Source organism: Musca vetustissima, unplaced genomic scaffold (assembly GCF_032173495.1).
Source record: "Musca vetustissima isolate MV318-11 ecotype Yass unplaced genomic scaffold, APGP_CSIRO_Mvet_v1 utg11016, whole genome shotgun sequence".
Taxonomy (NCBI): Eukaryota; Metazoa; Arthropoda; class Insecta; order Diptera; family Muscidae; genus Musca; species Musca vetustissima.
The window spans coordinates 45,809-68,220 of NW_026882273.1; the positions used below are offsets into that span (position 1 = coordinate 45,809).

General features: G+C 35.9%; 1 protein-coding gene across 1 annotated transcript in view; it reads right to left on the bottom strand.

The window, feature by feature from the left end:
* Positions 1-22,412, bottom strand: part of LOC133328491 (serine/arginine repetitive matrix protein 2) — a 29,717-nt gene that overhangs the window by 4,275 nt on the left and 3,030 nt on the right. Inside the window, exons 2-4 of the mRNA XM_061537056.1 lie at positions 14,479-16,884; positions 8,859-9,105; positions 4,988-8,792 (exon numbers count right to left, since the gene is read on the bottom strand). Of these exons, the coding sequence (XP_061393040.1) occupies positions 4,988-8,792; positions 8,859-9,105; positions 14,479-16,884 (6,458 nt within the window). The remainder of the gene's footprint in view (positions 1-4,987; positions 8,793-8,858; positions 9,106-14,478; positions 16,885-22,412) is intronic.

Below are 22,412 nucleotides of genomic sequence, written 5' to 3' on the forward strand. Positions count from 1 at the left end.
ATAATTTGCAAAGCTTTTGAAGATAAAGTCGATGAAAATGAGGTTATTCGAAATCTATGAATCCAATCGCTTTCAAATGTTAATGTTAATAAAGTAAGTGATGCAAATGTGGTCAAGGCAGATAATGTGTATATGTATAACTGAAACATGCTCTATAGTTTGTTCTCAAAAAAAAGCTATACTGGCTCCCAATAATATTATTATATACCCTACACAACTATGTTGTCATGGTATTATAGCTTTGTGTAGCGCACCTTTATATATTGAACGTAAATCGTGTCGGTTTGATTACGCTGAATAAAACCTTTTATGACGGTTGAGGAAAATTGAATAAGATTGGTAATGGTTGAGAGGCCACTACGAAAACCATGTTGATATTTATGATAGGTTGAGGGAATTGCACTTAATTTAGCAATTCCTCTATAATTCGAGACATTAGGTAATGGAACTATATGAGAGGCCAAGGGAATAATTAAACAATACGCTAATGTATCTGAAAATATGGACTTTTAATTGAACGTCATATCTCGACTTGCTGAGTAGATCTTGACATGTGTGTCCGTCCATTATAATTTGTAAACACGATACAGGCCACAGTTATGGACCAATCTTCAGGAAATTTTGCATGTAGGATGGGTTCTGGCCAATCAAGACCCCTATTGTTTTTGGTAAAGATCGGTTAATATTTAGGGGATGAAAAGGACCAAATACTAAATTTTTGTCTGATTTTCTGGTGGCTCCAGAGTCCGCAATTATGGTCCAACCATCACGAATGGAGAACAGGATCGGGCCAAAGAATAAGCATGCCTGTTTTGATAAACATCGGTCAAATGGACCCTGACTTTGTGTGAAAAATTACAAATTTTGTATTCTATAGCGTATATATGTAATCCTGAAAGACATAGACCCAAGAAGTTGACAGTATATCCAAGAGGAGTGGTTGGCCTTTAAATTGATACCAATTACATTGTCGTATGTACACGGATGTAGGAGTTACACGTAAATATTTACAGGTGCTTACGTATTCACATATTGTAATATAAACCATTACCAGACAAGAGGGCGGAAATGTAACGCTGGTCGCTTTTAAATGTTTCATGAGGTTCCAGTTATGGTCAAGGACAACGCTTATAATTTTCGGTGATGATCAGATAATAATTTTATGATGAAGTGGACTGAAAACGTATTTTTTGTGTTAATATTTTTTGACCTCTAGTCGGTCAAGAGGGTGCAAAAATAGCTAAATATTTCCATGATCAAAATATAGAACCACAGAAAGTTAGATTTTCGTGGAAGTTGTGTAGGGTATCATATGGTCGGCCCCGTCCGACTATACTGCTCCGCTCACTGGTTTTAGATTAAGTTTGCGTATAACCACGTACTCTTTGGTCCCCGCCATGTACATTACTTTCATTATATTAGATAATTTTTAACTAGAATCTAGGTCATGTTGTCAGGGTAGTGCTTCTTAAATCCATATTGAACCATCACCAATCTCAACATAAAGTTGCACATCCTAATTGTAGAAGCATTCAACCACCTGGGAAGTTGGATGAACTGAGGTGTATACTGGTTGACAGGGATTTCGGCTTATTTGCTATTTCTGAGACATGACTCTCGCTTGATATTTCTGATCGTACCTTAAATATTCCAGGATATAAACTTATACGTAATGATCGGTTAACCGCCGAAGCTAGTGATGCAGCTACTAAGTGATCTATTACTGATTGCCTTTTTTAAGAATCTTTTAAATTTTGTTCCTCTTGTTATAAGGAAAACATCTTATGTTAATGATCCTTGAATCTAGGAGAGTTGTTTTTTATAGATCACTTAGGGACAAGGCATATGCTGCTGATCAAACTTCTAATAATTGGAATTCTTATTGCAGACTGCGTAACAAGGCGAAAAGTGTAATACGCAAAAACAGAGAAGAATACATTACATAAAACTATTTTATGGGTTAGATTCGACTAACTTATGGAGAGTTCTTAAGGCACCGAGTTGTACTAAAGCACGGATATTTCAATCTGCAATGATATTAATGTGATTAATAAATCTTTGTCTATCCTATCGAAAGTTATGAACCTTTTGATGTAGATGAACTTGTTGATACTGCTAGCTGTCATTCTTTTTGTCGCATTGATGAAGCAGAATTGTTAGATGCTCTTTTTAAAGTCAAATGTCAAATGTTAATGTCATCTACCTTCCCTAAAATTTGGAAAACAGCACGTGTCGTGCCTATACCTGAGTCAAACATCATTCATTGGATCCAATTACTATCCTCCCATCATTATCGAAGGTAGTTGAACATGTAATCAGGAATCAGCTGCTCCATTTTACTACATCTAAGATAATTCATTCACAATATGCTTTCCGCCAGGGATATAACACCTCCTCCTTGCTTCTGCATCTTACTGATTCTATACGTATGAATATTAACTCTAATAAGATTAGTGCCATGGTTTCTCTTTAAGACTATGGTTTGTAAACTGAATAGAGGATATGGTATTTACAGGTCAGCTTGCAGGCTTGTTTATTCATATTAAATTGGAAGATCGCAATTTGTTGTTTTGAATGGTGAAAAATCGAATTTCTAGATTTGCTTTCTGGAGTCCCATCACAAGGATCGGTTTTGGGGCCCCTTTTGTTTGTCCTATATATTAATGATCTTCCTAAAATCTTTAACCCTTGTACATGTTCTAAATTTCTCTTTGCGGATGATGTATTCTTGTTGTTTTCAGGAAATATTTTTAGTATAGATATTTTTGATAGTTCTAATAACTCCTGCTTATAACGTTTTCGGAATTGGACCACATTAAATTCTTTAAATGTCTATGCTTCATGAATTTGTAGATAAACACAAGTGCGTAGGTGCTTTATTAGACACTAGGTTAACATTTGAATCTCATATTGATGTCGTTGCTGGTAATGTTTGGGGTATTCTGAGCAGTATACGTTCGACTAATATGCTCTTGCCCCTGCGTGTCAAAGCTATCTTAGCTCGCTCTCTTCTATTGTCGCAAGTTGTATATGGTTTAGAGGTTGTTTCGGGTACTGTTGGCAATTGCATTATTAAGCTAAGGCTTCTTTTAAATACGATTGTACGATTTGTTTACAGTATCCCCATTAGGAATCATATATCAAATCATGTAGAATATTTCCTTGGCTGCTCGTTCAGAAACTTTGTCAAATGTCGCAACATAATATTGTGCCATAAAGTAGTGTTTTTTTATTTTCTCTAGATCCAGTAGAAATCCTAAAATGTTTATAACACGCGTTGTCCGCTCTGTGTGTATGCTAGATCGTTTATTGTTAGAATAGCTCGGATTTGGAACAGCTTACATCATGACTTTAGAATTTTCTAACAACGTTTTTCGCCTGAAATGTATGTCTTTTATTAGATAGTTGGTTTGAATTTTAGCGAATATACTACAGCCTTGACCTATTGCTTATTGATTTTAGTTTGCATATTACTTTATTTTTCTTTTTTATGGTGGGGATCAAACAAGTATTTCGGTTCATTATTCATCTTTTGTAATTAATATTAATATTGAATTATTCTAAGGCGTATATTGAACTTGTAATATATTATTGGCCGTTAAGGCTTCATTATTACAGAATGAATTAATAAAAATAAATAAAATAAAATCGCATTACTCTTTGCTAGATTTGTCCCCTAATCTAACAAAGAGTAATGAACGAAATGAATCACAAGGAATAATATCGAAGGCTAAGAGTTTAAATAAATTCTCCATACAACAATTAAATATAGCTATGCTTTGACATGATTATATAATAAAAGATAAAATTCCACTCAATGTAAAGCTTAAAATTACAAACGAAAATTTGTGAATTACGAATTACATTCTCGAAATACAAGTGAAATGTTATGAGTTGCAAATTGAGTTTTCGAATTACAAATGAAATGTTCGAATCGCAATTGAAATGTTTTGAATAACACTTGAAAAAGGTGTAGTATGAAATTAGAAATATTTTCAAAAATATCTTTTAAATAGGGGGTATAGTATTTTTTTCAAATTGATTCATTGATGCAAAATTAAATTTAATTTTAATGGGATAATTAATACAAATTTGACAACGTGTGTCACCTCAGCCCATTGTTTAAAAGCAATATGACTGCTACAATTGTTATTACAGTTGTAGCAATCATCCCCAACTTGCGTTGGCGGTTTATTAAGGATAGATAAGCCTACACTACTGGACCTTCATTATTATTAACATAATTTTTGGTGTTTATACTCTTCGAAAATGTTAAATTGTCTTTAAGTGTACGTTAATATTTTGCGGACACCTACTATTAATATTCAATAGAATAGCTGAATTTACAATTATACTTTTATGATTTTAGATCCAAAACATTTAAAGATATTTAACCTAACATGTTTTTATAGAGGTAACTCTTCACAAAATATGAATTTCATACGTTAATTTGTACCTAATTAGTTTTCAGATTCATAATATTCGAACGTATATAAACTTGTAATAATTACGTTGCTGTAGTGATATAAATCACATCCTTTGTATATGATTAAAATAATTAAAATTTTATATAAATTATCTTTTTTGTAAAAATAATTAAAGAATATTTCTAAAAAAAAAAATAATAACAAAAAATAATTAGTACACATTTGAACTTACCAACAATTTGGTCAACACATCATCATTATCATCAGTTCTACACTGTTAAACACAACACAACAACTTCAATACAAAAACAAGTTCACATAATTTTTCTTTGGCAAAAATACCCAAAATATAAGAATGAAATTGTTTCTGCATTGCATTGAATTGTATCAACAGAAAACAGTAAAAATAATTATTGAAAACACTTCCCCACGATTTACAGAATCAAGGCGCAAAACGATATAACGAATATTCTTCTTAAAACATAAACCATTTCACCGTTGCAATTATCACGCTTGCTTTTTTACAGACTAGAAGATAACAAGTATTCATATTGTTAGACCCACCTTTTGTTTTAGATGGCCGTGACGATGCCCCACCGGCTGTTGGCTTTTTGGAGGGCGTATATGAGGGCAATCGTAAAACCGGCGATGTACTGCCGAAGAGATTATCGAACGACGAATCTAATTTGCCAGAACCCCCTGCGGCGGTATTGCCACGCTTTGAATAACGCTTCGAAGTACTGGTATCGGGAGGTGGTTCAAATAGATCTTCGTAGTCTCCCGAACCCGGAGAGTAGGGGCTGTCGGCATCGCGCAGTGTGTACGCATCGTCGTTATTGTTAGATGCGCCACCATTCCGCATATTTACACCACTGCTACTACTGCCGCCAACACTACCGGTAATTTTCGGTAACGGTAACATTTTCTTCGACACATTTGGCGGTGTTGGACTAGAAATACCATTGCCCGAACTCAACAGCACATTGGAGAGCACAGTGATGGATTTGTCGTCGGATTTATTGCGGAATGATGGTTCGTCTGAATTTGTATACTGTTTGGAATCACTCGACTTGTTGGCCATGTCTTGGCTATTGCCGACCATAGTTTTTGAGCCCATCAGTGCCATGACTAAGTCAATGGGATTGAGTGAGGCGCTCTGCGCCATATTTCCTATACCGGACAATTGTTCTCTACGCTGTGGATCATCGTGATGTTTCTGTGTTGAACCGATATCACCGCTAACGTCCGTGTTCTGCGAAACATCCATTTTCGAGGGAGGAGGTGTGGGTGAACGAGGCGAAATAGAGGGGGACTTTGTCGGTTCGAATGGATCATATGCGTCCGGTGAGCATGGTCCCGATTCTGGTGGCGTATTCGGTCCAATCTTTTGGCTGCTTTGGACATGCATTGTGTCCATATCAGCACTGTGAGGCTCTTGCACTTGCTGCTTTTCAGACGTCGACGGCATGTCATAGTCATCATCTTCGTGCAATGGATTGCGCACCTTGTTAGTCTTCTTGGACTGCAAGTTAAATTTAACAGATGGGGGTTCTGGAGGTGTTTTCGGACCCGTCTGTGGGATGTCATATGACTCTTCCATAATTGTATCCAAACGTTCGGCGGATTTATCGCGTTGACTACTGTCTGCCTCTTGCCTTTGGCTGCGATGCATGTCGAGGTCGTTGTCCCTGGGACATGACGATTCACTGCGGCGTCTATCACGTCGCTGGTCGTTTTGTGCACGTTCGCGATTTTCTTCGCTGTCGGTAAGTACGATAACATCGGCTTGTTCCTGTTCCACCTGGAACGGCGAACGTTCCAAATCAATGATGGCCACCGGTTTCGAATCCACCTTCTTACGCTTTTCCTTTCGTTTCTTTGACGAAGAGCTGCTCTTGTTGACATGGTCGATGGAAACGCGTCTGTTCGGAAGCAGGTCCTCACGATTGGGAGGCAATGTGACGATGGTCTGTTGTCCATGTGCGGCGCTTGTTGTATTTTCTTTGTTGAAACTTACGCTAACCAATATGTTATTACCAGACGCGAACACTTCCTTCGATGGAATGGGTTCGGGTGTTTCTGTACGCCGTCTGCGTTTCTTTTCTTTGCGCAGTGTTTTTCGCTTAGAGCTTTCCTTCTTCTTCTTTTTGGAGCGTTTTGTCTTTTCTTTTCGACTTCCAGGCGAAACAGAGCGTCTGATAATCGGCGGATAATGAGCGGAAATTGGCGAATGCATTGGCGGTGTCCAAGACACATTCTTTTCCGGTTGCTGATAATCGACATTGCTAGCGATAACAGGTGGTGCGGGACTTGGTGAAGGGGACCATTCATGGTCGTCGATCGGTGATTTTTCTTTGGGCATGTGACGCCGCTTTTTCTTTGATGGCTTCTCGAGAGCGAACGGATCCGCTTGTCGGGCAATCCTTCGATTCGGCGAAGGACTTAAGCTTGGCAATCGTCGTTTCGATTTCTTCTTTCTTGCATCTTTAGACTTTTTCTTTTTGCCTTTTGGTGGAGGACTCTTGGATCGTAGTCGGTTCATTTGTGGGGTGTAGCGGGGTGATAATGAAAGTGATCGCGATCTGGAGCGCAATCTGTCCCTGCTAAGATTTCGGGGACGAGATATACTTCTGAAACGTTGTGGACCTTTATGGCCATTAAGTCGAGGATCTGGGCCTAGAGATAATGAACGAGACCTCATAATTCGCAGAGGAGTTCGAGACCTTCGTCGCATTGGAGATCGCCTAACTCTTGGAGAAATCGATCGCCTACGAACTGGACTAAAGCGGCGAGGAAGAGGTGACAAGGAACGTCTGCGGTTGTATTGCGGTGATGGCGATAGGCTAATGCTGGGCCGACGAATACGGGATCTGGAACGTGAAGGTGTGCGTGAACGAGTTTTAGATCGTGACCTAGAAATCGAGCGAGATTTTGTTCTCGAACGGGATCGTGAATGTGGTGTTCGTGATCTGGTGCGAGATCTTGAACGAGAGAATGAGCGCCTTCTAGAGCGTACACGAGAACGCGAGCGGGAACGTGAAAATGGCGATCTTGAGTATGGACTTCGTCGTCGGCTTAATGATCGACTAGGTCTTCTTGAACGTGAATTGTCACGACCAAAACGATCTCTGACTGGTTTATTCGCAACTACATGGCGAACATCATATCGTGGAATCTCACGTCTCTTAGGCTTATTTCTGGGGATACGACCACCGTCCCAACTTCTGCCTCTCAAATTGCCGTTGCTGCCAAAGCGGCGCTTCTCCCGGCTGTGTGATCTGCCACGTCGACGACCATGACCTGGCGAGCGAGATCTTGATCGGAATGATCCATATGAACGTGACCGTGAGCGCGAGCGAGATGACCTTAAACGAGAACGCGAGCGACGACGGGAGCGCGAACGACTACGAGATCGGGAACGAGAAATAGACCTGTTCCTGAAACGGTTTTTAAATGGAGCTTTGTCTCCCCGATAATTGCGCTTCTTACGCTTTTTGACTTTTTTGAACCTTGCACCCTTGGCATCGTCAAGGGGATCCAAAAGATTTCCACCTCGCTTCTTACGAGATGTCGTCGTGTCGGGTTCCTCCTCTGATATGATTAACTCTACTTCGGGTTCTTTGGGTTTCTCCGTAGCATCGTTTTTACTTGAATTCTTTTCCGGGGTTAATGGAATGACAATTGGAGTTTCTTCTGTCCTCGACTCAACCACTTCGGGATCATTGTTCTCATCTAAACATGGTGTATATGAACGATCTGGTTCCACCTCATCAGTATTTTCAGTATTCTTATTTTGTGAAGTTTTATCTTTAGTTTTTGTGGTGGCATTTTTATCGGCATTTAATTCATCCCAATCGCTGTCGTCGTATAATTCAATTACAGCACCGCCTTTGCCATGGTGGGCACCAGATGGTTCATTTTCCGGTGACCTAGATCGGCTTGGTGAACGTACCGTGCTGCTTCTATTGTATGGAACCGTGGGTGTATGACCCTTTGATGTATCATCGTCGCGACTACTGTTTACCGAAATGTTGTCGTTCTCATTTCTTGGCCGGCGATCATTGTCATTGTCTTTTCCCGAATTATGTGATTGCTTTTTAGGACGTTTACCGGTAACGTCTTCATTGTCATCGCTGTCATCGTCATCATCATAATCGTCGCCATCATCTTTTGTTGATTTTTGTGTTTTTTCATTGCTATTCTCATCATCATTATCAGTGGACCTACCTTTTGTCTTGGCTGTTTTATTTCTTTCTCTTTCGTTGTTCATTTCTTCCTCGCTGTCAGTTATGTCTCCCTTTTCATATGTATTCTTGTTCGCTGTTTCCTTTTCTGTTACAGATTCATTATCATTTTCCTTTTCCCCTTCAGATTCATCGTCCAATTTATATTTATTAACATCGCCATCATCCTCATCATCATCTTCGTCACCATCTTCCTCATCATCTATATTTTTCTTTTTATTATTTGCATCATTGTTGTTATCGTTTTTGTTGGCAGCTTCATCTTTGCTGATACTTTTTTCTGTATCTTTATCATCTCCTTCATCAACATCTTCATCATCATTTTCTTCTGTCGGATTTTCTGGTTCATACAACTCTGATGGATCAATTTGTGGTTGATTCGGTGTCTCTTCGTCATCATCTAATTGTACTAAATCTTCATTTTCATCGTCTTCCTGAGAAGTGATAATTTGTGTGTAAGGAAAAAGAAAATGATATTCTTGGTTAGTATACCATTTTGTGGGGGGAGTTGTGTGTATTTTTGTGTGTTTCTACATTCAAAATAATATTCAATAAAAAATCCTCGCAAAAAATACCTTTGAGAGGATGACGCTAAATTTCAAATATTTTCCCTGTGACAAAAAAAAAAACCAAGTGAAGTTCTTTTTTCGTAATTCATTGTTACGACCTCACATCACATTTTGTCGAAAATTGATTATCCACAAATCAATAGCAAGATAAAATAAAAATTTTTAAGCTTATCTTGGGAACCATTTTACAAGAGTAGACAAATCAAAGTTGGCAGTGAAACTCAGAGTCACAGAGCATTGATGGACTTCATATTTTCAGGTAGTGTTTTCCAGAAAATCCATGAAAGATGCCGATTTAGGGGAATTGGTTCGGATTGAGCACTCGAATGCAAGTCATCATATTTTATTAGACTTTGTTGGGTTTCTGGACATAGTAATATTAGCAGGACTACAGTCGCCTGGCATAAAGTCTACTGAAAAAATTTGGTAGTTCGCGATTAAGCCATGGATGCAGAATCTCCTAAGTCTTTTGACCGCAGAGCACACGTCTGCATTCTTTATATTCTTGGCAAAATCACCATAGGAATCATCAAAGATAAACTCCAAATGAGTAAGAATAAAGAGAGGTAGGGATATAAAGGTTTCACATCGTAAGAAGATTAATAAAAATTGGACAGATATAGATATATACTACACACTTCTTTTTCTTAGAAATGGATGCTATCACTACTTACAACAACTAATTCTCGTAATTAAGAACAATTTGGCCTTAAAGGTCTATGGTATGCAATTTAAATAACGCATAATTTTAACGTGAAAAATTCTGCATTTGAAGAACATAGAAAATCGAAAGTTGTACAGATTCCATATTACATTCATATTGCGAAGGTTACTAATATTCAGGACGATTCGATAAAGCACCTTAGATAAGCTATATCATAGAGTAGGAAAATTATAAAAATAATTTTTAGACCAACAATACTTCAATTTTTGGCCTGAAATTCCATATTAAAGAAAAGAAAGGATTCACAACAGATTCCATGACAATGGAGTCTACGAAATGCTCAGCTAACGACTGTGACCTCAGTCCATTGTGTAAAAACATTAGGTATGCTACAACAACAACAAAAATCACAACATCTTAAGGTATTACAGTCGAGTACGCTTATACGAACTTTTTTATGGCGAACACATTTCCTGGTAGCGAAGTTTTAAGACATATTTTTCATACAAAACAATGTCAGCTGTATTGTTAAGTTTATTAAAGAGAAAGAAAAGATTTTTTCATGCATATTTGGCCTTTAAGCTAAGTTCTCATTAATGAAAAATAAATTGAATTGAGTATTGAACGAAAACATTGCACGGAACAATTTATTGGATTGGTTTTGTCTTTAACAAGTATAATGCAAAAAGTAGGTTCAAACAAAATTGTCGATTTTCAGATTGACTGGTAAAAATAGCTTAAAATATCATATGGAAGTTCGAATGTGTTTCCAACAGATTATGAAAGGAAATGTTTGCCAAAAGGTTTTTTTTCAAACCACGGAATATTTGTTCGAAAAACATATATTGGAAAGCATGTTATCACAGTTAACAATTTTAACAAAATACTGTGGAATTTTGAACCATAAAACAATTTTCCAATCCTAATCTCAATCATTCAAGCGAACTGAGGGGTCTATGATCCGAAACGCCCCGTGTCTTACTCGGTCAATGCTACAACAACATCAACAACAGATTTGTACTAATACAGTCCCAATAATAAATGTATACAAAAATGTACCGGTACGGAAAACAACATCAAAATTTGCATTACAGCCGATCTGACGTTGGAATTTCTATATGCAGTAATTTAATGGGTCGATTATGGAAAGCAACCAAACTCCAGTTGCGAGCTCAACTGGCAACGCAATTGAAATAAAACTTAACATTATGAATATCAACTTTTCTCTGTTGCTGTCGATAATACTGTTTTGACATTTCTACAACTAGAAATATTGTAAACAAACAAAAAAATTAATAAAATATTTCAGAAAAACTAATTGTATGTGATGATAAGCTCAGTGGAACTATTTTTTGATGATGAAAATTATGTACAAGGTGTGCCAGAAGGCATTTAAAAGATAAATCTATTAGAACTACCATCAGTTCTGTGAGTAGATGCTGACGTTTAGAGAAATTTTCGATCAACTGCTCATATTAGCTTAAAGGCGTATTTTCGACTACCAAAAGACGCCGTTGTGTACATAGATGAAGCCTTAAACCCTGATTTCCGAAAAGGCTGGCGGTCAACAGCAATTCCTCCTCTCTTAAAAATATATGCACCTCTGATGTTTTTTGTGGAGGGAAGTTTTCTAAAGTCCCATAGCAATGACTTCAACCTTGGCCTTGGCTCAACCGACAATGTCGGTGGTTTTCGCCGAAGTTGATTGTATCCAAATTAACGGAGGAGGAAAAAGGGAAGAATAACTTTTTTTATTCGAAAACTAAGTTCCAGGGTGTTGTCGGATGTATTGATGATACACACGTACATATCACAATAGAAGATGTTCGCCACTTTCTGCCATTCATTTGGAATGCGTGTTGGTTGGCCGGCCATAGCAGTTAAGGTCTTCTGAAATGGCCTTCCACACGTCATCGATAGTGGCTTTGGTTTGACCAAAAGTCCGCACGCCGCGTGCTACATTTGGTTGAGCTTCCATCCGGGCAATAAGGACCGCAAATTGTTCTTTTGTAGTTATATTAACCATTATGGGAAGCCTACGAAGTTCAGTTATTATAAACAGCAACCAGAAATAAATGGTTGCCGAAAAATTATATTTGAAGCAACTGAAGTTGACAACAGTTGCCATCCATAATGCAAATTTGGCAACAGGCATCGCAACTAAACTATGGTTGCCATCCGTAATCGACCCATAAGTTTTACTGGAACATTACTAGTGAAACAATTATCTCCTAAAGCATTGTAAAATACAACTTACATTACAATAACATATCTACAGAAAAAATATGAGCGATCCACACAACAAATGATCGCTGGCAAATGAACATGCATTATATCGAAGACTTGTAAGCATATCTGCATTTGAAGACTTACAGGATAAGGACAAGAATTGACATAACTTTGCTGTTTTCTTGTAACTAAAGAAAATCTTTTTCGACGGTGGGCATGATTTCCGACCCTGGAACTTCCGAATCCAAAAATTCCAACGGCATTCGAAAGAATACATTTCTGGATCCGGTATGAACTAGGATTTACTTCGCACAAAAATTAGCAAAATGGCGGACCTATGAATTTAGATTTTAAGAAAATTTTTTATTTTGGCTACAACCAAGTAAGAAAATAAGGAATATCTTGACGGATTAAATTTGGTTCATACGATATCTATGTATGTACAGAATAAGATGTTAAAATTTGGAACGGATTAGATTATTAGATTTTGAGTTATCGTGCCCGTCATTCATAAAAACGCTGCTTAAAGTTTGAGAAGAACTCTTGCCGTCACTTGATGCTGACACAATAAATCACGTCCCCTTAACACTTTATGGCCCAATGGTGCCCACAGGGAACACAATGTTTTAGAACTTATATTTAATATTCTGGTAGCAGATATACATTCTTTGGATTTCATATACCTAAATATGGACGATACATAAAAAAATAAAAATCTGCAAAATTAAAATTTTTGGTAAAGTTATGAACTTTTCAATATATAGAAGAGGGCAAACATGTGTACAGTACTAATTTGTGTATAAAACGCTTCGTATTCGAATCGTTTGAATTCTGCCATCAGAATTATTTTTGATTCTTATAAAACAGAACATAGAGAATAATTTAAAATTTCCGTCAATTTTGAATTTGGTTTTCTAAATATGGGCTTTTATTTTTCAGAAAGAATTTACTGTATGTACTGGATGTAGCGATGTCAATTTTTTTCATATCCTATTTAGGATAGTTGCATTAAATCTGTGAACAGAAAATTGTTCTATGATTACGGAAAAAAATCCGGCTCAAGGGTTAATCACCTCTACATATTTCATTTTAATGTGAATCTCTCATTATTTACTACATGTTATTAGTTAAATAATAAATAATTAAAAATGATAAGAATTGTTGTTCAATATTAACAGCTCTATACCGAGAACCTATAACTACTCAAAAATGCTACTTAAAAATTTCAAGCCGATTTATGGTGGAAGCGCGAAAGTAGTTTTTTACGACTGGCGGTCATATAATTACTCTAAAACTATGAATCCAATTGGTTCCAAATTTTAACACAGTTAATCTAGACGGTAAAGATCTTCCTCAACATAATCATAGTTCGTAGCAGAACCGAACATGTACATTTTCTAATTTAATTCGAATTTATGTTTCGTATTGTAATTAAACCCTGATAAGACCAGAGATTTTTTCTTCAACATATTTTATTTAATTTTAAAACTTAAGTATTTTAATAATAAAAAAAATACTTTTTAATAAAATTTTTTTTACCATGAAGCTAGGAGAGAATATGTATTGTGTTATTGTCATTTTTGGTGTTCTTTTAAAAGGACAACTGTTAGAATAGTGTAATTTCCATATATGCCTTTGAACTATTTGAAATGGCCGGATATTTTAAAAGGACAACTGTTAGAATAGTGTAATTTCCATATATGCCTTTGAACTATTTGAAATGGCCGGATATTTTTGGCGTTCTTTTAAAAGGACAACTGTTAGAATAGTGTAATTTCCATATATGCCTTTGAACTATTTGAAATGGCCGGATATCTGTCTTACAAAGTCTAACTGAATTTTTGTAATCTTGTCCTTTTAGACACTGATTATAATTTATAAAAAATTAAAGCCAATCCAAGTGATTTTATTATTCTACAAGCTGCATTTCAAATTATTAATTCATTATCTGAGTCCCGTGCAAGATCGAAAGGAAAAAAATTGCAAAAATTAAGTAGTTTATATATTTTTTTAATACTCATATGTCTGTTCTTCTTCAATATTTCATTTTACCCAAATATATGAAACTCTTTCATGGACATTACAAAAACATATATCCAATAGTTCTGCCCAAAAAACTATCATCGACAGTTTTTCATACCAATTATAAGTAAATTTCATAAAAAAAAACACTTCCAGCAAGTTGAAATGCTTTGAAGAAAAATCAATAATGAAATTACTTCATATCACAAAAATGGAATTATGACAAAAATACATATCGACGAATTAAAATTGCAGAATAAAATTTACTCCATTTCATTTCTAAAAAAAAGAAATATATTTTTTTTAAATAATACACATCATACCTTAGCCTCATTGGCAGAATTTGAAGATGCTTTATTTTCTGGATAGGCTTCAGTTGATTTGGCGACTTCTTGAGATTCTTGTGAGTAGATTGCGAAATTGGGACAATTTGAGTCGTCATCTCGTCCATAATCTGAATTCAATTGAAATAGAGCGCCACCTGGAGGATGTACCATCATTGCGGGTGGTGTTGGTGGAGGTGGCACACTCAGAACAACTGGTGCAGGTATTTGCCTCACGGGCGGTGGCAGCCCACCAAATAGATCATCGGAACTGGCAGCATTTGGTGGACGCTGTGGCTGCGACTGTTGCCGATTCGGTGGTGCGAAACAGGGTTGTGGCGGTGGGCCACTAAAAGGATTTTGTGATTGTTGTTGTGGTTGCGATACTGGTTGTGAGGACGACTGATTGTTGTTATCGTTCTGTTGATTGTTACCACCAGCAAACGGCATGGAATTTCGGCGATTATTATTTTGGTTGTTTTCATCGTTCTGTTGATTGCGCTGATTGTAATTCCATTGTCGGAAGGGTGTGAATCCTGGACTTGACTGATTATTTTGATTGTTGTAATTTGATGGTCCACCACTACTGAAGTTGAAATTACCACGACCGACCATATTGAAGTTCATACCTCCGCCACGACCGCCATCACCACCGCCAGAGGGGCGATATTGGTTACCGCCACCACCACGGTAGTTACTTTGATTATTCCCACCATAACGGTTATTGTAACCACCGCCGCCACCAGAGTTAAAATTTGGATTGCCTCCACCACGAGAATACATTGGGGCTTGGGTTATTTCATTCTGCTGGGAGCTATTTGATGGGGATTGTGATTCAGCAGATCTTTCACTTTGTTGATTATCATTTGATTTTTTAGGTGGTGTGGTCGTTTGATCTGGCGGAGCAGAGGTATGTGGTTCATTATTCCTGTTACGTTCCTCTGAACGGGGCAAATTCAACGTGCCATCGGTGTTGATGTGTACGTTTTCCATATTTCTACTGGCGCTATGCCAACGATCTTGTAAATCCATTATACTCGACAAAATGTCCGAATTGGCATTATCACGATTAGCCACCGGTTCCGGCACGTGACGTGGACCAACACGACCTAGTAGCAAACCTTTACGGGATCTTTGCGATCCATAATTTGAAATTCGAACGGATGTCTGAACTGCTGTTCCCTGTCCTGTCTCTATGTGGATTTCACTTTCAATATTTCCACCAGGATCACTATCCGAAAAATATTCTAAATCATTGACGCCCCCAGTTATGGAAAGGCCAGCGCTTGTTCCCGACAGATGGGAGGTAAATGTGGGATCCGTTTTAACGCCCATCTGTTCAGCTAAACGTTGGCTTGCTGTCAAGCGAGTGCCACGTCTGGATCCGGATCTGGACGACCTTGTCTTATTAGAAGATCGACGAGTTTTACGTCTTTTTCTGATGACCTTCTTTGTAGCTTTAATAGCAAATTTCTCATCGAAATTGTTGACATCGTATTCCACTACATAGGTACGCTGTCGTGGCCTTCGTCTTCTTTGTACTCTACGTCTTTTCCGTGTAGAGCCACTAACGCTTCGGTTTGTAGTACGGCGTGTTGTTGTAGTTGTTGTCGTAGTGGTACGTGGACGCCCTCTTTGTGTTGTACTGGTCGTAGTAGTGGTGGTAGTCGTTTCCATTGCCGATACACTGGCCCTAGTTCGTCTTAGAACTGCAGCGCGAATGCGTTCATTCTGTCTAGTTCTTAGAATTCTTGGCTGATGAACTTCCCTGACTCGCAGATGAGTTTCAGGTATTCCCATATCTCTAATATCTTCATACAACATATTCAAATCTTCATCTTCTTCCTCTTCGTCCTCAGAATCGGCACAGTTATCGCAATACCATGAACCTTCCGGGATTTCGGTTAAGGGTTCGGACAAACAGTCCATGTGATAGCCCTGATTACATTGATCACACAACAACATCACATCCTCACGATCTGGCCTACCACAGATCTCACAATTCGTAACATCATCGAATTCCTCATCTTCGTCGTTCAATATCAATTCTTTAGCCGCGTTCGGATCAACGTTTATTTCGCGAACAATTCGACGATTTTCATACGATTCGCGCACGATAATACGTTGGAATTCTAAACGATCGATTGGACAAGTTTGGACATTTTTCGACCATGCCTCAATACAAGCGGCACAAAACAAGTGCTGACACGACGATGGCGAACCGATTTCTTGTTGTCGAAATGATAATAAGCAAATTGGACATTTCTCCAGCATATCATTGCTGCTGCTGTCCGAAGTAAAGCCGTTCTCATCTTTCGGCTGTTGGATGGTGCCTCCGCCGCCATCGATTTCATCCTCTGACATAATATATTTCTTTTTTGCTTTACCGCGCGATTTTTTAGTTATCTGTAAAGAAAAACAAAAACAGAATAGAAAATTTTAATTAATTTCAATTTCAATTTATTTCATAAACGAGAATCTAGCCCAAAGGGCCAACGATTCAAAAAACAACAAAATATAAACTACTCCAAAAGCTTAAAACTAACAGTGTATTAGCTTAATGTTATCTTAAAGACTATTCAGTTGGAGGGGTTCAGAACCATTGTACTTCAAAAACATTTTTATTATTATTCCATTATTCCATAAATATAAGTTTTTGTCATATTATTATGTTTAATAGGAATTATTTATGACAATTATTTAATAGTTATAATAAATAGAACCAGCTACAAAACATTCGAAGGTATTCTTTAAAATCGAAAAAAGATGATTCATAGATTTGTAGACATATTCTAGGAAATCATATATTCGCCACAATTCAAAATGAAACTTCGTGCACATTTTAGTGTTTTTATTGTATTTTTGTTGTAAGACGAAACAAATGGTCTTACAATAAAAATTGTAACCATAGACAAATCTCAATATCAAAAATATTCAAGTCAGTCAATTTCAAGACCATAAAGGATCAGTGACATTAATAATAATCGGGCAAATGTGTATTTAATATGTGTAGGCAATATGACGTCCAAAAATACAAAGTTTTAATCAAGAACTTGGAACCTTGAAATAACATTTGAAATATGAAACGAATATTTAATTTTCGGATACATTTCGAAGCCCAGACATGAAATCACATCAGAGAAACTGCTTTATATTGAACAGTTATTTCACAGGATATACTATTGTTTCCAAATATCATGCAATTTGTTTTCGTTACATTAATCTGAATATTATTACTTGAAGCTCAGACACAAATTTGACGGACATCTTCATGAATGAATGAAATGCTCAGAGTTTTAAACCCATAATTCGTAAGCCATTCACATAGAGCATAAATGAAAGAGGACCACATATAGAACCTAATGAAACTACAGATGAAATGTTACAAAAATTAAACGCGACTCCATTTACTGAAACGAATTGAGATCGACCATTGAGAAAGGATGATATTATGTTGCACGTGGTGATAGAAAAATTAAATTTTGTGTAAAGTTTTGCTAACAGAAGTTTATAATCAATTTAGACAAAGTTTACTGTTAAAACGCGCTGATGCTTACTGTCTAGATGTCTTCTGGTTTATCTAATAAATCAAACATTAATGTTGTGGTGCAGTGGTAATTACAGAACCCAAATTGGAAACAATCAATAAGGGAGTTCAAATCCAAAAATTTCGGATTTGTTTATTTAGAATTTATATAGAAGAATCCAAAATAGCCACCATTGTGAGCCCATTGAAGTCTTGATTACAAGAGAATATTACCGTTTAAATGAATTCCTTGAATCAACATTTAATTTATATGTTTATGTCCCTTGGAAGCAATCTTAATATGATCTCAAGATATACGCGGAAAGGCAGATACCGTAATATAGGGGTTATTTAAAAAGTGAATCGTAATTGTACTAAAAATCTATAATACACTCAATTGTATTAGGCATGTGTAGCTAGGGCTAGGGTACTTAAAATCAAGTTGGTGGGAGTTTAAAACGATATTTTCTATTATTGATTATAAAGATTATGCTATAAATAAACTTTAAACATAAGCAAGTATTTAAAGGAAAACTAAAGCAAGACTCAGTAGATTTTGTTGTTAAATCTAGTTTTTTGTTGTTGTAGGAATTTTCTTCCAGACATTACAGGTAGTAGTAGCCATGTTAAAATAAAAATATGTAGGCTATTTGCTACAACAAAAATTAATACAGTAATATAATATGTTATATTTCCATTTTTTCTCTGAAATGGCCATAACTATTCAATCAAAACAAGTACTCGATTTTCTATCTATTTCAAAAAATATACAAATTTTTGTAGCCCTAGACAACGTGGGCTCATCAGGGCGACATGTAGAATTCAGGAAACACCTTGGCTTCCCTTTGGTATAAAGCGATTAAAAACAACGATTATTGTCCGTTATTTTCAAATTATTCTTCACTTTAGGCCTGACACTTTTTTCTATAATCGAATTGAACTGATTTATTACAACTCTAAATTGACTTACATATATAAACTAACATAAAATATCTAAACTCATAAAATTTGAATAATTAGCAATAATCATTGTTTTAGTCGCTGTATACTAAAGGAAAACCAATGGGTAGTTGCTAATTTACACGAGTCGCCCTGATGGCACATATTGTCTAGGGTTACAAAAATTTGCAGAGGGATTGGGGAACACCTAAATAAATCCCTACAAAAAAGTAATTAAGAACTTAACCCATTCGAAAGCTATAACGAAATTACTGTGATTGTTTTTTTTATTATAATTTAAACGTGGATTTTAATACATATTATTTTAATGTACATATTCTTTAATGTATATGAGTTCCTACATCTAGATCAGATCCGTATAGACTAATTTAAGGGAACGCCTCCCATTCTCGATTTTATTTTTTCAAGATTTTCAATGGGCTGGTAAATCAAAACCAATGCTTGTTAAGGTTTGTAACTTTACACATATATAATTGAAGATTTAAAATAGAAGAAAAATAATTTACAAAAAATTTTTGTTATTGCTTTGTTGTTGTTTTTTGTAATTAAAGAAAAATCCTTATTTTTGATGGCGGGCATGATAACTCCTCACTGGAACATCGGAATTCGAAAATTCACTCTAAAATTAACAAAATGGCGGACCTTTGAAAAAATATTTTTGGAAAATCGCCAATTTTTGACCAAAAACCAAGTTAAAAAATAAGGAAGATCTTCACCGATTGGCTTTATCCTATTTCATACGATAGCTATACACTCACAGAGAAACGTGTAAAAATTTGAAATCGATTGGGTTATTAGTTTTTGAATTATCGTGCCCGCCATTCGCAAAAAAATGTTTAGAGAAAAACGCGTTTAATGTTTGAGAAGCACTTCAGCCGTCACTTGATGCTGACACAATAAATCGGCTATATCTTCAAGAGTTGTTGAGATTTTCATTTGAAATTTGTAGGGACATTCTTTAATTAGTGTAGATTCGAATTATATCAACAACATTTTTGACCCTGAGAATGGGGGGGTCCCCTTAAAACAAAAAATGTATTAATTATGGGGTTTAAGCGACTTCATGGCAATCAGTTTTCTATGGTTTTCACTCAGATTCGGACCCATAGGCTCAAGCATAACCCAAAAGATTTTATTCCTCTGTTCATAATGACATACACGAAAATCAAAGAAGACATATAAGAGTGCCACCACATAGTCAGCAGGGGTGGTGGACAGAAATGCCAACTACAAGAGGCTGGAATATCCACTTGTAATTTTCGCAGCCGACTCCAGTAACTCAAGTTATAAAATCAAAGAAGCACTAGATAGAAGGCATATCAAAGACAATATTATTTATCAATATTGTAGAAATGTATCATTCGGAGTGTAAAGATTCGAGACGAACAATTTACAAACATTAAGGTTCTCTCAGAAAAATATGTGTGACGAAATAAATATTTATAATTAAAGGCCAGAGGGGGGAACGCATTTATGTACCTGGCAATAAGTCATCCCTAATATAAAAAGTACACTTATTATTTTTACAACTAATGCTGAATATCTAGACGTAATAACAATTGTTGCTTCTCCCCGGAGAATTTAATATTGTAATTTACCTAGAAGATGTCTTAACTACAAAAACAATTTATATGATTTAATTTAATATTTTTATTTAACGCGAAAGGGCTTCTTCGAACAAGAAGATTCATAATTTACTTCCACTATGCAATCTATAGATCTATGAACTAACTCAACCAGAAGAACTGAGCTCTAATCTTCAATCAAATGCACACTCTAGGGTATCACTCCGATGACCCCTCTGAGGGACCATTAAAGTTTTTTAGTGATTGCGGCATAGACCCATCGAAGGAGTCGGAAAAATGCAAGAATCTGAAGATTTCTTCTTCAAAAATCGGAAAAGAAACATATATGCATTTCTTACAATGTCAAGATGTTGCTAAAAATTTATGTAGTCTGAAACCAATTAAAAGCCCATGCTCCGATGGTGTACCTAGCAACGCCTATAACGTTGCTATTTAATTATACCCTAAATTATGGTTATTTCCCTACTATTTGGTAGAAATCGTTTATGGTACCGTTACACAAGTCTGGTAGTCTATCAAACGCCTCAACCTAATTCCATATCAACATGGAATTGAAACACACAATTTACACAGCCTTTGGTAAAGCTTTTGACAGGGTATATAACCATAAACTTTTACTATATGAATTAAGTCATATAGGTTTCAGTATAAAGATTATATCCAATTAACTGGATATAATTTTATTTGCAAAATAGATCGATTAATGTACCTTCAGGTGTTCCGCAAGGAAGTCACCATGATTTGCCAACTTGTGTAATACATTCCAAATTTTTAATGCATACAGATGATGTCAAGTTATTCACTACCCACAGTTCTGAAAAGCAATCGAATTTACTCCAACATGATTTAAATAGTATTTTAATGGATTTAAATTTAAAAAATGTAAACATAGAGTAACTTGGGGTAACGTGTGGATTATGCGCTTAACGTGGACCACTCCAACAACAGCAACTTGATATGTCTTCCTTTTAGTGAAAACAAACATCAAATATAATTTTAAATTCATTAAAAAAATTTAAGGTCTGATTCTAAATGGGTGATTTGAAGCTAATTTTTAACAACGAGTCAAACACTTTGGTTTTTTAAAATATTAAGAATTTATCTGCTTCTTAATTTTCTACAACAAAAATATATGTTTATATATAATTTCAATACAAATTAAAAAAAACGGGACCTTTTGATATTATGTCGAAACATAGATCCATTAAAACATTTCTGCGAGGATGTATTCTACCCTTAAAAAACTCGATATGCCAGATTACAGCAACTTCAAGTCAATTTATTTAACTTGTAATGCAAAGCCTTCAGGTTGGGTAATGAAAATAGGACCTTCAAAGTACAGCAAATGGGATGGTACACTTAAATAAGGGCTTCATTGTTACCCAAGATTGAAATAAATCGAAAGTTACCACATGCACTCCACAACTGGTCCATATTACCCGCCAAGTTATTTATTTCGCCGTTGTGACGATCTTTATAATATAATGCAATAATAATTTTATAGATAAATATATAAAAAAAATTCACTCCTAAATTTTTTATAGTTAAAAGTCTATGCAAATTTATTTACTTATCTCTTACGAATATAATCCCGTTATATTTCAAATTTTGCAAAAAATAAAAAATAAAATTTGGAACTGAAAATGGGAAGAGCCCTGAAGTCAAGGATATTATAAAAAAACGTTATAATCAAGACAAAATCTACAGACAAATTGTCGAAATTATTGGCTGCCAATATAAAATGGTCAAAATGCAGTTAAAAGCAGAAACTAGAGGGAGAAAATCGCCATATAAAAAAGATCCATTTGCAACCTCTTCTGGCGTCAAAAACGAATATAACCTAGATGTTTACACTCTAACAA